This window comes from Nothobranchius furzeri, chromosome 1 (genome assembly GCF_043380555.1).
Source record: "Nothobranchius furzeri strain GRZ-AD chromosome 1, NfurGRZ-RIMD1, whole genome shotgun sequence".
NCBI classification, from domain to species: Eukaryota; Metazoa; Chordata; class Actinopteri; order Cyprinodontiformes; family Nothobranchiidae; genus Nothobranchius; species Nothobranchius furzeri.
This window is the reverse complement of record NC_091741.1, coordinates 97,251,257-97,267,374: the sequence shown is the minus strand read 5'-3', so window position 1 is coordinate 97,267,374 and position 16,118 is coordinate 97,251,257. Positions and strand designations below refer to the sequence as shown.

General features: G+C 40.7%; 1 protein-coding gene across 1 annotated transcript in view; it reads left to right on the top strand.

Annotated features, from left to right (window-relative positions):
* Positions 1-16,118, top strand: part of col23a1a (collagen type XXIII alpha 1 chain a) — a 193,654-nt gene that overhangs the window by 167,011 nt on the left and 10,525 nt on the right. The window contains exons 8-11 of the mRNA XM_015943709.3: positions 2,907-2,933; positions 3,532-3,558; positions 8,412-8,486; positions 11,633-11,749. Of these exons, the coding sequence (XP_015799195.3) occupies positions 2,907-2,933; positions 3,532-3,558; positions 8,412-8,486; positions 11,633-11,749 (246 nt within the window). The remainder of the gene's footprint in view (positions 1-2,906; positions 2,934-3,531; positions 3,559-8,411; positions 8,487-11,632; positions 11,750-16,118) is intronic.

The following is a 16,118-nucleotide window of genomic DNA, read 5'->3' as shown; positions in this document are numbered from 1 at the left end:
GAATAAGTGCCCTAGCCCATAGCCTTGCGTGGGACAGGGACCAGTCGTCCATTGAAGCCTGAAACCATCACAGTGTAATTAGAGCTCTTTGGATTGTTCCTTTCTAAACGCCATTAAACTCCTGCTTCCTGTTAAAGAAGGCTTCGGGCTGAGCGTGTCGTTTAATAGGACTCCCCCCGTCACTGATTGTCCGCCATAAAACCGCAGCAGGAGCTCGGACCTCTTGGTCAGGGCCGTCTATGAGCTTAGAGAGGGACATAAAAGCTGGACGCAGAGAACAAGCGCTAAATGATTGATTTGTTAGCAGATGTTTAAATAAGAAAACTTTAAGCTGAGATCTTTATCTTTCCAGGGATGTGAGTAGTGAGGAACCAAGATCTTTTGATTTTTCTTTTGATTTGTGAAACAAATTTTTTAAATATCGCTAACAGATTGCACTGCCAGGTATCACATCCTTCACTCTGGTCTTAAACAGGAGCAAAGCTGCTGTCTGCAGACATGTGGTCAGCAACAAACTACTCCTGTTCAAACAGAGCAGCTCAGACGTGACGATAAAGGGTCAGAAATACTGAACAAATACCAAATGGGTGCAAATAAAGTACACAGAAGGAAGAACAAAGGAGCACGGTACTATTAGACACCTTCTAGAGAAGTAAATTAGCTGAGATTTCTGACCTCTTTTCTGTCTCTAAAAGGTTCAAAGTGAATCAAAGTGTGTTTAAATAAAATGATGAGAGAATTGGCTGGTTTAGGCCTTGAAGGGACTCAATTCATTAAAACATTCTCTTTCAGAAAAATTTATTTCAGTTGATATAAATTTAACGATTCAGAAATCATACACATACGCGTGCACACACACACACACACACACAGCGCATTATAACACAATCAGTCATTCACCCACGCATTCACACACTGGTGGTGATGAGCCACATCTTAGCCACAGCTGCCCTGGGGTTCAGTGGCAGAGGCGGGGCTGCTGGTCCCTCTGACCACCACCAGCAGGCAAGGTGGGTTAAGTGTCTTGCTCAAGTACACAACAGACAGGGCTTGAACCAGCAACCCTCCGGTTATGAGGCGAGCATTTAATTCCTCTGCCACCTTCACCCAACACAAACTAAGACTATATGGTTCAAATTCATAATAATGCTCCCTTTTGTCATTTATGTTTATTAATCATAATAGTTTATGTTTTAGATTTTGTAATCAGACTCCCTTTGAACGTTTTTGATATTTATAACGCAGTGATAAATGATGATATTAAATGAGAAAAACAATGATAAATGGCCTGCACTTGCATAACAGGTTTCTGAGTCAGAAGGGGAAGTATCTTGCCCAAGGGCACAATGACTGATATGACTGCAGGAGCCTGGGTTTCGAACCAGCTATCCACCAATAACAAGGCCAAGTCCTGACCCCTGAACCCCATATTTGTTTACACATGCTTGTTGCACTTATACAAGGTAGTAAGGTAGTCTGAAATGTTTAACTTAGTAACACTAGATGAACCAAAATGCCCTTAAAATGCATAACGAACACCTATTAGTGACTGTTGCAGACTAAACAATAACGTATCTATAAACTATTCATTAGCCATTAATAAGGGGAGCCTAATTGTAAAGTGGTACACACACATGCTGGTGTGTTCTTTTGTTTCTGCTGTAAAAATGATCATCATAGATGCAGGCAAAAATTATAAGTTAATTAAAGGTGTGTTTTAATGATTATTTCTGATCATGATCAAGTTTTTCATGCAGGCTGAAAATGAAAATAGTCTCCTACACCTGTCTCCTGCATTAGCTTCTGTCAGAAAACAGACGGTGAAACTCTAGGATTTATAAACCTGACAGATCTACACCACACTGTCACTTAGTGTTCCTAGACTCATCCATCTTGACTCATGAAGGGAAAGGCTGTTGTTGGTTTGAGCGTCCAGGAAACAGCAGAGAACATCTCAACTAGTAGAAGCTAACTGTTAGCATTAGCAGCTCCACAACACAGCAGAACGCCTCCAAGCTTGTGTTACTTGTGGAGATTAAACATCAGCATTGCAGAGTAAATAGTCAGTGGTAGAGCCACATTTCTGTTAGCCAATCAGAGGTGAGATGTCCATATATCAGGAAGTAAAATTCCAAATCCTGCTGTCTGAAGCTCTCCTCTGATCTGAAACAGGTGCACCAGGGCTCTTTTTGTACACAGAGTATGACTTACAAGGCAGTGACTCCAGGTTAGACTTCCATTGTGTTAAAAACTCCCTTTTCTTCTTTACGGTAAAAAAAAGCATTCCTGGACTCCAAGCGCTGTGGCAGGTGGGAGAAAAAGTTTAGCTCATTTCAATTTCTGCCTCCATGAATTCAGTTCTTTTATTTGTTTAGGAATATTTTCACATAAATTATTGATTATTTTGTCATTTAAACGCCAGTTGAAATTGAGATGAGTGGTGCTTTTCTAATTACCAAAGAAAAAACCAAATGTTGGGTGGAAAATGAAAACAGACTGCCCCGAGTCACAGAGGGCTTGTGGTTTGTGTCTTTGATACATTTGAGCATCTTTGTGCCGCTCAGACAAACTCATCTCATCTGTTTGTCCAGTGATCGTAAATAAAAATGGAATGCTCCCCTGAAGAGACACGGTAAACCCCTCACACAAGGTCCTCCGCTGACATGAGAACAGCATTTCTTATCACGCACACGGAAACTCTCCCGGTGTCATCTGGTTTCCCTGAGCGGGGATTGAGAGGTCTCCATGACACTTGTGTTGTAACTGATGCTTTGCCTTAATGTTTGATTGAATGCTCGCTCTTAAGCCGAGCAGGAAGATGCATTGTGCTGGGATGTGTGTTGCCCATAAGCCAGCAACTGATTTATTCCCACCGACTGTCTCTGATTATCTCCTCCCTCCTGCAGGGGCTGCCCGGACCCAAGGGAGAGAAGGTACGTTTCCAAATGAATTTCAGCATGTCTTGTAATAATTTACTCACCAGCAGCTTCAGATGCCATCACCTGAGATGGTTTTTACCTTCCATGCATCAAGAGAGTAGACGTGCAGCAGCACTTTCTCATGTCAGGGCGCTAAGCGGGCCCTTCGATGTCATCCAGATGTTTTCCTGCTTTGTGAAACTCTGCCCATCTCACGATGTTAGAGGCCATAAGCAACGGCCGTGTGGTCGCTGCACCCGCACTTATGTGTAACGATGTATTTATGTGAAACGAGTGTTTTCTTTTGCCCTCACATGAGAGACAAACCTTCAGATAAACATCATGCGTGACTCATAATGAGAAACCAGCTCAGATCCACTTGAACGGATCTCATCCTGTCAGATCCACAACTTATCAGCTGACTTATTCAGTAAATGTCCACATCCCGTGGCGGTTGGGACAGATGACCCTTGACCTGCTTCCTTCCCATAAACATTAATTTTTGAGTCCTCTTGTCACGGCTTCTCCACGGTATCTGCTAAACGACCGCTCCTGTCTGCATTTATAACGCTGAGAAAAGCTGACGATTGTTGTTTTCCTGTCTTTATCTCAGGGGGACCAAGGAGACATTGGGCCAAGGGTAAGTCGCCTTTTATTTTCATCTCCGGAGGCTAAAAATAACACGTTTGAGTGCTTTTGTTCTCTTTTACCACTGCTGCCTCTGGAAAGCAACTGTCTTAAATGTTATAAGAATTTATTAAAACATTAGAAATGTGTGTTTATCCTGTGGAGCGCCTGCAGTAACGGCTGGGGAACGACCCACCTAAGCCTGACCATCAAACCCCACGCTTGTGACGGGGTGCCAGGCTGCTGACTAGGGTCGTTTTTTTTGTTAAATAATATTTCCAAAAAGCCTTGCTCAGCATCTGGTCCCTGCAGTGAGGTACTTTTCTTTTCATGTGATATCATCCCATCCTCACAGACCTCCATGTAATTATCTTCAGCTTCAGTCGCTGTGGTTTGGAAATAAGCCCCCTGTGCTTTACATGGTTAACGGTTCGGATTCTTTCGGGGAGTCGTGGACCCCACGAATGTTTCATGTTTTTAGTTCTCAGACTTAAAGTGGCACATCAGGTCAGGCCCTTGGCTTAAAGAGACAGAAACTACTGTGGGTTATTTTTTAAACTGTTTGTGGTTTAAACTCACACATCCCGACCCTCGCTTCGTCTGACAGATGTGGAACCAAGAAAATGTCAGAAAAATCTGTTTCAGGGAGTTTCTTAAGGATTTTAGTGACTTTTATAGAACATTTTTAACAATTCTGTTGATTGGCAGCATGGCGGCACAGTTGGTAACACTGTTGCCTCGCAGCAGGAAGGTTGCAGGTTCAAATCCTGCCTGCCCAGCCTTTCAGTGTGAAGTTAGCTTGTTTTCCCCATACATGCATGGGTTTTTCCATGTAGTCCGGTTTCCTCCTACTGACCAAAACGATCCATGTTGAGTTGATTGGAGACTCTTATTGCCCCTAAGTGTGACTGGTTGTTTGTCTCTGTGTGTCCTTTGGAGGCCTGTCCAAGGTGTCCCCTGCCTGTCGCCCGATGACTGCTGGAGGTAGACACCAGCTGTCTGCACCTCCACCGAAGATTCGGTGGTTAAGATAATGAATATTGACCTGTTAAGAAAAGATTTAGAAATCAGATTATTCAGTAAAAAAAGCTTCAGTTGTTGATTGATTCAAAGTAAGTTTTCATGTGAAACAAAACTGAAAATTAGACCCAATTCCGAACAGCCTCAGTTCAGAGAAACAGAGTTTACGTCCTCGAGGACTGATGAGTTAGTGGCTAGTTCTGCTGCCATCTTCAATGTTGACGTTATTTTATAAAACCTTGACACAACGGTAATCTCAACATTAAATGGTTATTTCAGCAGGAATAACACTGATGATGCTGTGAAAATTTATTAAACAATGTTGTATGAACTGTTATGAAATCTAACGAGTCTTGGTCTGGGTTGGACTAGCCCTTTGTTTCCCCAAACAGAGGCCATTAGGGAAAATATTTACAGCGAATAGTCATAATTTTATTATTTAAACTTTCACACAGAAATGGTTCAAATATCCCTTTGAAAGCTGATTTCAGAAACAGTGCGTTTACATGCGTATAAGAAACGGAACTATTGCCCTAAATAGGCCGACATAAAATTTTTTAATGCATGTGAACTGGTACTAATTGTGCTGCAGCACCCAGATGATAGGAAGCCTAAGTCACTTCCGCATCACGGGTCTCCGGAAGAACGAAAAACTTAATGCAAGTCAACGGGGCTAAAAACGCTATTTTATAATTCTGCTTGTTTTGTGCCATGGATTTCACGTATGATGTCCATGAATTTTAAAGACGTATTTTTATACCAAGAACGTGCTTATTTTTCAATGGGGGTGGGGGGTGGGGGTGGGGGCTATTTCAGATTTTGTGTGCAAATTAGTCCAGGACTACAAATGCGCTTCACGAAAGTGACAAAATCGATCCAGACACTGAGAAAACTAAAGGAAAATGGCTGTAAGTTGTGCAAACTTCCCACAGGAGGAAAGAAACACCATAAATCTGCTCATGTGGTAAGTAGCAGCTTTGTTAGGGGAGAGGAGATTATGTGGTGACGTCACATATGCGACATGCCGATTTCCAGTTTGTAGTCATGCTAATTACGAACTTTTACAAGCTAATAAATCTCAAAGTATGTGACTGGCGTGGTCGAAACACCCATCATTACTTTTCATTTAAATTGCAGTGCAACTTATGTGTGATCCAGGGCGTAAGGCCAAGTGGATTAGAAAATAACTTTTTTAGCTCCGTTGACTTGCATTCGTTTCTTTTGTTCTTCCGGGGACCCGTGATGCAGAAGTAGACTTAGGCTCCCTGTACAGTAGGAAACCTACTACATCTGCATGTAAACGGGTCAGTCGAGTTGATACCAGTAACTTCCAGAAAACACGAGATGGTGGAAGAGGTCTTCTGATTATATCATGGCCACAAAGTAAAGCGTGTAATACCATCAAACAGTTCAGTATGTACCAATAAGTTGTGCTGTAGCGTTGTTGTTGTCCAGTCCTTCAGCCCTTGAGAATATCCTGTTTTAGCTTCACTTTCGCCAGCATTTGTTTGCTATTTGTGTTGCTATAAGCTAACGGGAAGAATGCCAACATGAAAGGGTGCATGTCGCCACCTACTGTACCGGAGTGGAACAAACTTCTTTTGAGAGTTCAGTTTTCTAACATACATGTAAACTAGGATAAAGACTCCCAGTTTGTTACCTTAGATCGACCCAGATCGACTTAGATGTAAACACACTGACTTGGTAACTTTCCCTGTGATCAAACACGTTATTGACAAACTGTATTTTTTAAACCAAATAATAAGTTCAATTAATTTGACTAATAAATAAACGTAAATCTGATTATTTTAGTGTCAAGTAAATCAGATGAAAATGTTTTTTAATCTGTCATTCACTCCAAGATAGTTTTAAAGTTTATAGAAGCAGCAAAAAAAATGTAAATCTTTTTATTGTAGCCCAATAAAAAAATTTAATTAACAGAGAAACTTTCTTCTGATATACATTATGTATTTTCTCTTAATTCTGCTGTTGCTATTGTTTAGTTCTTTTTTTAAGGGATCAGTAGGATCTTAAACAAATAAAAAACCACATTGTTTTTAACAATAAATAAATCTAACAAATTCTAATAATTCTACGACTGAAGAATAAAAACTCTAAAGCTTGTATCCCTTAAAAAGGACAAGTTGATCAGGATAAATGTCATGGTGCAGGGACGGCAGGGACATGGGAGTAGTCTTATGAGGACGGGTGGACTAACGTCTTGTTTTATAGCGGAGCACAAACGGAGTGTAAATTTGAGGACTCTCCCCAGCGGAGCAATATTTATGATGCGGTTCTGAAGCATTTGCAGAAATTCCTGATTCCTATCACGGCGTAAGACATTTGACTTTCCTGCCCTTCCTTTTATTTTTCAAACCAACAATTTGTGCAGAAATTAATTTTTCCTGGCATTCCACATCACCACGTTTTACCCAAATGGTAAATATTTCACTTGGCTCAGGTTTTTGTAATTTTGATGTCCTTGGATCAAGTCGGTAGATCCCCAAACCCCAGAATATTCCCTGGAAACAAAGACGCTGTGAATGATGACTGTGTGTGGGTTTTTTATCATTTTGACCAGAGGCAAGTAAAGAAATCTATTAAAAATCTATTACTTCTTGCAGTGAGAGACTGGAAGTATCATCCTCGCATACCTAGCCCCATGTTTCTACATTGTGCTCCGCTTCACCTCTGAACTCCACAGGAGGATAAGAGAAAACAAGTGAAAACAGGAAACAGCCATGAATCTCTGTCAATCTGTGACTTCCTGTCAATCGATCATCTACAGCTCCTTCATCAGACCCAGGAAGTGGTTCAAACCCAGAATAAGAGAGCTAATAAAACCGAATCAGATGTGTCAGAACCGCATCATCTCTCCTCTAAAGCCGGGTCGTAAAGAGCAGGGATGATGCACGTTTAGGTTCATCTGGTGCCAAATGTTCCTCTCAGCGTAGCATTTAAATAAAAACAACTAAAGTCTTGGTTCAGAGGGATGATGGTTGTTTTTCCTCAAATCGGCCAAAGGTCTGATGAGAATGAGGTAAAGGCGATGCCTGCTGGGAAACAGCCGACTCCGCTCTGGGATGTTTAAGGAGCATATGTGGTTTTCATGGTGGGAGCAGTGTGAACGAGTGAATGTGACAACAGGGAAAAAAGGAGGAGAGAAGGAGTCTATGGTCTCAGACAAACCTCAGCTGTCCAGCCTTCACCGCTGCCAGTTAGCAGAAACCTCTGGAAGAGACTTTTGCTTCTTTCTCTCCTGCTGTTCTCCTCCTCTCCTTCCTCCTCTGTCTAATTTCCTCTATCATATCGCTCCATCCTTCTGTTTGCTGTGTGATTTTTTGTGAGAGCTCGGCCAGAGTTCTGGAAGGTTTTACTGCTTTTCTGTAAATCTGAATCTTGTAAAAGCACATCTGTTGTTCAGAGCCACCCTGGGTTGTTGATCAGTGTCCCTCTCCTCTTCAGGGTCCTCCTAACTACAGCACATATGCAGGTCTGCACAGTAACCAGATTCTGGCCGTCAAGGTTTGTCGCCCCTCAAAAACTAAAGTCTTTCATCCTCCCAGCAGCCACCACTCGCTGTCCTTCAGGCTGCTGCAGATCTGTCACTGTCCCTGCAGAAAGGAGTAAAACTCTCCTCTTCTCCTTTCCTTTCTCCTGTTAAACATGTTTTTCTTTCTCTTCCTTCAGGGATCATTTTCCTCTGAGTTCAACGAGCATTTTCGATTCCTCTATTCGTTCAAGTCATCTCCCTCTCATTTCAACCTGCTTTTTTTTCTTTCTCATAACACACTTTCCTTTATTCTGTTTTTCCTCTCCTTTGTTGATCCATCTGTGGCATCTTAGATGATTTACCCGCGGTATGACCACGGCTTTCTCTCTGGGGAGCAGTCCAGCAGCTTCCAGAGACGCTTTCTGAAGGTAGACCTCTACTAACATGTGAGCTCTTCTAACCCAAAGCTTTCCTTTTGCACAACGCAGTCATCCTCTTCCTTCAATTTTAACCTTCTCTCTTTTTTTGGTTTGTATCTTTTTTTTAATTTAAGGTTTAACATTTATAATCTTAGTTAAGTAACTCAGTGATTTGCTTTTTAAGTTCCTTAAACATCCAAATATAAAGTAACGTTTTTAACGGAATGGAATGACTCTTATTTTTCCCTTCTTTGCTCAAGACTAGTCTGCATGAGATATAACTCGAGGTCTCATGCATTCCTTCTAACCTGCTTACTTTCAGCTCAACAGAAGAACAAAGAAAGAACTCTTTTCTTTAAATTAATCAAAGAACTCTATTTTAATAAAGCTAATCCATCAAAGTGTAAGTCAATAAATAAGATGTGACCGACCTGTGAAATCAAAATATTAATTACTTTATTATGATCCTATAAAATATAAAAAAGTAATTAATATTTTGATTTCACAGGTCGGTCACATCTTATTTATTGACTAACACTTGGTTGGATCAGCTTTATTAAAATAGAGTTCTTTGATTAATTTAAAGAAAAGAGTTCTTTCTTCGTTCTTCTGTTGAGATGAAAGTAAGCAGGTTAGAAAGAATGCATGAGACCTTGAGTTATATCTCATGCAGACTAGTCTTGAGCAAAGAAGGGAAAAATAAGAGTCCGTTACACATTTCATTACTATTCTGAATCAGGAGTAGTCCTAGACCATTCAGCAACCTAGGCAAGCTCAAGCCCCCCCCCCCCCAAGCAGAAGAAAGACCTTGTTTCCGAATTGGTTCAATGGAAATTGAAATTCTGATCCCTCATTTTCAGTTAAACCTTTTGGGGGTGTCATCTGTTGAATAAAACAGAAATACTACCCCCACTCTGCTCTAGAGAAATTATTTACTAATTCATAGTACTTTTGTATAAATGATCATTTCCCTTTTGATTCAGAGATATCCAACTTTGGTGGAAAAGTTGTCATCTACTAAACACATCCTGTAGCAAAGAAGTCCTTTTTAAACTTTTCATTTCCCCCAAATGCTCCTTGAAGTGGGCCTGCTGCTTTAATCACATGCGATCCTTGCAACTACCTCCCCATTTTTTGACCGTTAAGCTGAGTGGAGACATATTAATCAGTGTGAAGAAATATGTTTTTGGCCTGCAGGGCTTGTTTTACCATGTGACTTACCTCAACAAAGCAAACCGTAATCCACCAGATGTTTGTAGAGATGAGAGCGAGCGCAGAGGAAGTGTCATCATGTTACTAGAGAGTCAGACTGGGAGTCGATTACATCTGTGAAGATAAAAGGCTTCTAGGACTTCCGTGGTCTGTGGTTCGTTTATAAACGAAGATAGATAGATAGATAGATAGATAGATAGATAGATAGATAGATAGATAGATAGATAGATAGATAGATAGATAGATAGATAGATAGATAGATAGATAGATAGATAGATAGATAGATAGATAGATAGATAGATAGATAGATAGATAGACAGACAGACAGACAGACAGACAGACAGACAGACAGACAGACAGACAGACAGACAGACAGACAGACAGACAGACAGACAGACAGACAGACAGAGACAGACAGACAGACAGACAGACAGGGTTTTTGGAGAGTGGTTGTGAACAATTAATATTTGACCTGTTCTAAATAGCTCTTTGATCAACCTTAGTTTGGAGAAATAGAGATTTGTCTTTTTTGGCCAAGACCAAAGTTGATTAAAGTAACTAAATCATAGTGATTTATGCAATACTACCTTAACATCAGCACTTTTAATTGTAGTTACATGTTTTGTATGAGAGTTAGTGGGAGTTCCCTACATTAGTGCTGGAGCCCACATTAAGGGCATCCAGAGGAAGTGACCGACTAAGCGCTTTGCTCCTAATGTTTGGTTCAGAACCACAACCTCTCTCATGTTTTCATGCCTTTAAAACATGTTTGTTAAAGTTAAAGCCCCATTAGTTGTGTGTGTGAAATCTGTCCACATTTGACCCATTCCCTTGGGGAGCGGTGAGCTGCAGACACAGCAGCGCTCGGGAACCACTTGGTGGTTTAACCCCCCAATCCAACCCCTTAATGCTGACTGTCAAGCAGGGAGGCATTGGGTCCCACTTTTTAAAGTCTTTTCTATGACCCGACAAGGATTTGAACCCTGATCTCCCAGTCTCAGGGTGGCCACTCTACCAATAGGCCACTGAGCTGGCAAAGTAAAACATGTTTTTAGCCTGATTAACTGTTTCATCAGGCTTCATAGACACATATAACTCAGTATCATCAGCATAACAATGCTGATGATACTGCTGATTATTCCTGTGCTGTCCAATAAACTCACCCAATGGAATCGAAGAGCATTTGTCTGAGCACCAAACCCTGAGGAACTCCATGATAAACTCAGGTTCAAGATTAACATAAACAAACTGGATTCCATCAGATAAAGACTTAAACCAGCTTCATGTGACAGTTATTCTAGCAGAAATATCATAGAATTCCTGCTGGATGTTCTCCAAGCAGAACCACAAGCACCACAGCTAGCAAGCTAGCTAGCTGTGGTGCTAATACTAGTAGCTCTTGTTGTAATGTGAAAATGTTTCAATTATTAAATATAGATCTTTTGCGGCAGAAATCCACTTTAGCCTTGGCCCATTGTAACCCATCAGTCTAGTCGAAACTCATCTCTGTTTATACAAACTGAGATTGTTCAAACGGCTAATCCACCAGATAAGAAAGAGTTCCTCAACCACAGAAACACAATTCAATCTAAACTATTGTTCTAAAGTTATTAGTAATTATTCTAAATAGAGGACAAACCTCCATTGTTCAGTTTGGTGTTTATATGATGAAATTTGGGTCTTCTGCACAGATTTATTCTCCCTGCAGGCTTCTTGTGACTGAAGTAGACACAAATAAGCTGAATGTTAATGATGTTTAGGAAGTTTAAATTTATTTGTTGCATTCAATAAAAGTTTTTTCAATTAGAATTGTATTAACAAATTTTTATCAGTTGAATTGCTTGTTTAATTCTTGAATGATTGTTTATATCTTTATTTACACACACACAAAAAACAAGATTTTATCATTTTTAAAACAAGTTTTATTTTTTTCTTTGCATCAGGGTGATCAGGGCCAAGCCGGACCCGCTGGTCCTCCTGGTCCTCCCGGTCAACCTGGTGCCCGCGGCCCCCCTGGAAACACTGGCAAGGATGGGCCTCGTGGTCCTGCTGGTGAGCCGGTGAGTCCATCAAAACATTCAGGCTCAGATCTCAGACCATCAAATGAGGGTTTTACCACAAAGTGTTTTGTGAGTCTGCATTGACTCACACCTATCTATGGCGGGGGGTCTTCACAGTAAACTGCCCCTTCTGTCTCTTACGGGGATGCCTGTGAACTTTGGTTTACCTAAAATAATCCTCCAAAAATAGCAACTCTGCTTCTAGTCTCATCTGTTTTATGTAAGTCAGCGGCCTCAAAGTTCTCCTAAACACCCTTCGTTTCTGCCACCGCAACTCATGCCGCGCTCACTGAAACAGATCTGCCACTGCGGTGAGTTCATGGGCAGTTTGGCGGCCTCAGCAAACAATAGTGTGCTCCTCGCCCGAGGCAGATTTTTGTTGCTTAGAATTAAGTGTCTGCCTCCCCGAGTTTAGTTCATGAGTCGTGGCAGCATCAATCTGTGGTTCTTGAAATTTCAGAATTTTTTTGTTCAATTACTCAGAGAAATAATTGCCCTGCTGCTCTCCTCTGGTGCTGAACAATGAGGGATTCATGTGAAAAATGTTGGTTTTGACATGGTTGACTTGAGAGCATGTGCTGAGAGAAACAGATCAGCTCAGGATGTGACAAAAAACAGACGGGCGGAGGGACGGGGTAGGGGCCGTGTTGTAAGCTAGTCCATTGCTAAAGTACTCTTCATGTTGATTAAAGGCGTTGCAAAACCCTAAACTGTCACGCTGTGAGTTGGGGTAGGTTAGGACCCAAGATGCAGACCCAGGATGACACAAGGCAGGAGTAGTGAAAACGTAAAATCCTTTATTTTGGGGTAAATCCAAAGGGCTGGAAGCCAAAAACCAAAAATCCAAGAATCAAAACCCTGGGAATATCCAAAACCACAAGAGACCTACAGAAATTCCAAATACCTAGAGAGGGGGCGAGACAATGCTGACACAAACAATGGACCAACAACCATAGTGAGATGCAGAGAGGGTTATATACACAAGGGCTGGGTGACTAGGGGATTGTGCACAGGTGAGACCAATAAAGAGAGGAGGAGCACAACAGAGCAGGGGAGGAAACCAGACCTAAAAATGGAAAAGGGAGCCAAATGAACTAGAGGGAGAAAACAGACTAGATAAAACACTTAACAGAAGACTAATGATAAAAGGTGTCTAAGGAAAAAATGTAAGGGAAACCTAGAGAGCCTGGAGGGAGTTGGGGACACACAGGGACTCTGAAACCTGGGGGGAACACCTAAGGGGAAAAAAACCTGGAGTGGGCTGGGGAACACAAGGAGGCACATGAGGAGGGATGCAGACAAGGAGACACATAGGGGAAACCTAGAGAGGGATGGAGAACACAAGGAGACACATGAGGAAGATGCAGGACGCAGACCATGACATAAACAGCCAAACAAAGTGGTTCTGAAAGCTGCCCCATGTTGAGGGCAGATGTCTGAGTAAGTAAGCCTGCCAGCACCCGCATCCTGAGACATTTGAATCTCTGAGTCTGGGAGAAAAAAATATTGTTCTGTAAAAACATTTAAAATAAACATTTACTTTGATTTAAATTATCTTGAAATATGAGTGTTTTAAATGTACCTGACATGTGGTTAAACATATATAATTTCCTGCTTCCTGAACAGCCTCTGTTCAGAGAAATAACTTTTAGCTTCTTCAGGACTGATTGGTTAAAGTCCAAGTGAAGTTCAATTCCATCCGAGACCAAAGTGTGTTCCTACCATCCCAAAGTGGAGAATTCAAAATTTTAAGTTCTTCTTTTTAGCATCTTAATCATTCAGTTGCGGTACAGTGGAACTGCATTTCTTAGGTCTGAATTCCTCATATTTGTAGCTCTATAGACCCGTCTTCTACCCCTGTTCTAAGGAGTCTGAGTGAGCGGTCTCTTTAAAACTGCTAATGCTAACAAAACTAGAAAAATTTGCATTTCTTGCAGAAATGCTGTTTGAATGCTGGATAGCCGAAACTGTAAGCTGAAGCTACTGAACAGCTGAAATGAAGCTGAAAGTAAGCAAAACTGTCAAAATGAGCTGAATGTCTTGAAAGATTTAGAAGCAAAAAGCACGAACAACCAAAAAGCACAACAAGTAAGTGAATAATAGAGAAAAATAATCCTAAACAGCAGAAAACTGAAATCTGTGAACATTGTATAAAAATCTGGACAACTAAAACGTCTAAACGCCCGTTATTTCAGTAGGGCAAGTTTAACAGTTTAATCTTTACATTTAGCTGAACTGTGAAATTAGCAGCATATGCTAAATTTGGAAACTGATTGCTGAAGCTGCTGAGTAGCTGAAGTGAAGCTGAAACTAAGCTAAACTGTCAAAATGAGCTGAATGTATTTAAAGATTTAGAAGCAAAAATCACCAACAAGTGTAATAAAGCTCAGAATATAGGTGTAGAATGGACAAAAAACTGCTAAACGGCAGAAAACTTTAATCTTTGAACATTGATTAAAAACTTGAAAGTTGAAATGTTTAAACAGCTGGCATTTGAATAAGAATAGTTTAATAGGAACATTTTTGAAATTGGCTGAAATGTGAAGTTAGAAACATTTACTGATATCTGAAATTGATAGATTAACATATGTTCAGACTTGATATGGAATGGATGAATGGTTGGATGAATGAAATGATGGATGGATTGTTGGATGGATGTTAGATGGTTTATTGGATGGATGGATGGATGGATGGATGGATAGAAGCAACATCCATGAATTATAGCTCAAAACAAAAGTATATTCGTAAGCTGTAAGCCAGCATGCATCTCATTTCAATCGGACCTGTGGTTCTCTCGGGACAATGCCAGAAATGGAGCAAGGGAGGGTCACCGCTCCTCACTTTCCCCATTATAATTTTTGTGATTTTTTCTGAAAATCTCAAGCCGTACCTCCTGTAATTTTAGAAAAACTGTAATAGATATCAAAAATATTTTTAACCGGTAATAGCTGAAAGTCTTGTGAGAAACTTGAATGAAGTCTCTAGGTTAAAGTTAAACTATAAGAGTAAGAGTTCAAAAAAGTGATAGGATTTAGCTGAAAATTGAGCAATCCCATTCATTTCAATGGGACCAAAAATACCAGAAAAAGCTGAATATCTCAAAAAGTATAAAATATTTTAATACCAAAAGCCATTGCCGGCATAAGCACAACGAGCTGAACATTTTGATACCAAAATTGTGTAAATAGTTGAAGAATTGTGGAAGTAGTTAAATGCCAAAAAATGTACGGAAGCAGAATAATAAACTAAGTAACTAATTAACTATAAAGAGAAACAGGATCACTATAGTTTGAATGCTTTACAGCATTCAAACATTAATAGCCAAGAGCTCATAAATGAATGAATGGTTCAAATAAATTTGCCAATATTGTAGGGTTATATGATGCTTACCGCTTTGCTGTTGAGTGCGTCATTCCCTAGGGGTGTCAAATTATTGTGTTAATTGTGAGTAATTAATTAATTAATTACAGCCACATTTAGCACACTGTGTTTTTTAATTGCGTTCATCTAAATTTTTATATACAACCTTACTGTTTCTGCTTGTGAGTTGCCTTGAAATAAAATCCGTTTTTAGGCTTCTTTTGCTTGAGTTGTTAGGGATTTAACCACTTAGACATAGACACCCCATTGGGCCCTGGAGAGCGTAACAGCGTTGCCTCAGTAAGCACTGGGGGCAAATAGAGACCCATCCAAGATGGTGGTGGGCCACTACGGCAGCTCCCATAGGCAGCGCCAATCAATGGGGTGTCTACATATATTATGTCCGGGGTTAACCAAACCTTGAAGGGGGCATTGATTGGCTGCTGACTGACTTCCTGTGACTGCCAGGTGAGCAGAAGCAGTTAGTTGCAGAGACGAGAAGTGAAAATGGAGGAGCACATTGTCGGTTCTATGGATGGAAATTTTGCTTTTCAAAAACAGGCCAATTGACAAAAGTAGAGTGATATGCCTTATTTGCAAGGAGATTGCTAGCAGTTAAAGTTTAGCCTACCACATCAGCGGAAAGCACCCAGCTGTGGCCTTAACCATGGCAAACATTAACAGCAAAGATGCTAGCAAGTTGGTAAGCCATAACAAAACTTTTTGCCAAACAAAATTCAAGGAGAATGCGCAATAAATGAGCAGTTTCAGCTTTTTTGCACACTCAGAGCCACACCTGTTGCCTAGCAGGCCGAGAGGGCGGAGCCGCTAACAAATACACACATACACAAAGGCTCACAACAACATTGTGACATCATATGGTACCAGCTAACGTTCTATGGTACCGCTTAGCCAACAGTGATGGCAGATTTAAAGTCAAATGCAATGCAGAGTTTTTACCTGACAATGGCACAACACTGACAGTTTTAGGCAGAAAATTAAAATTTTA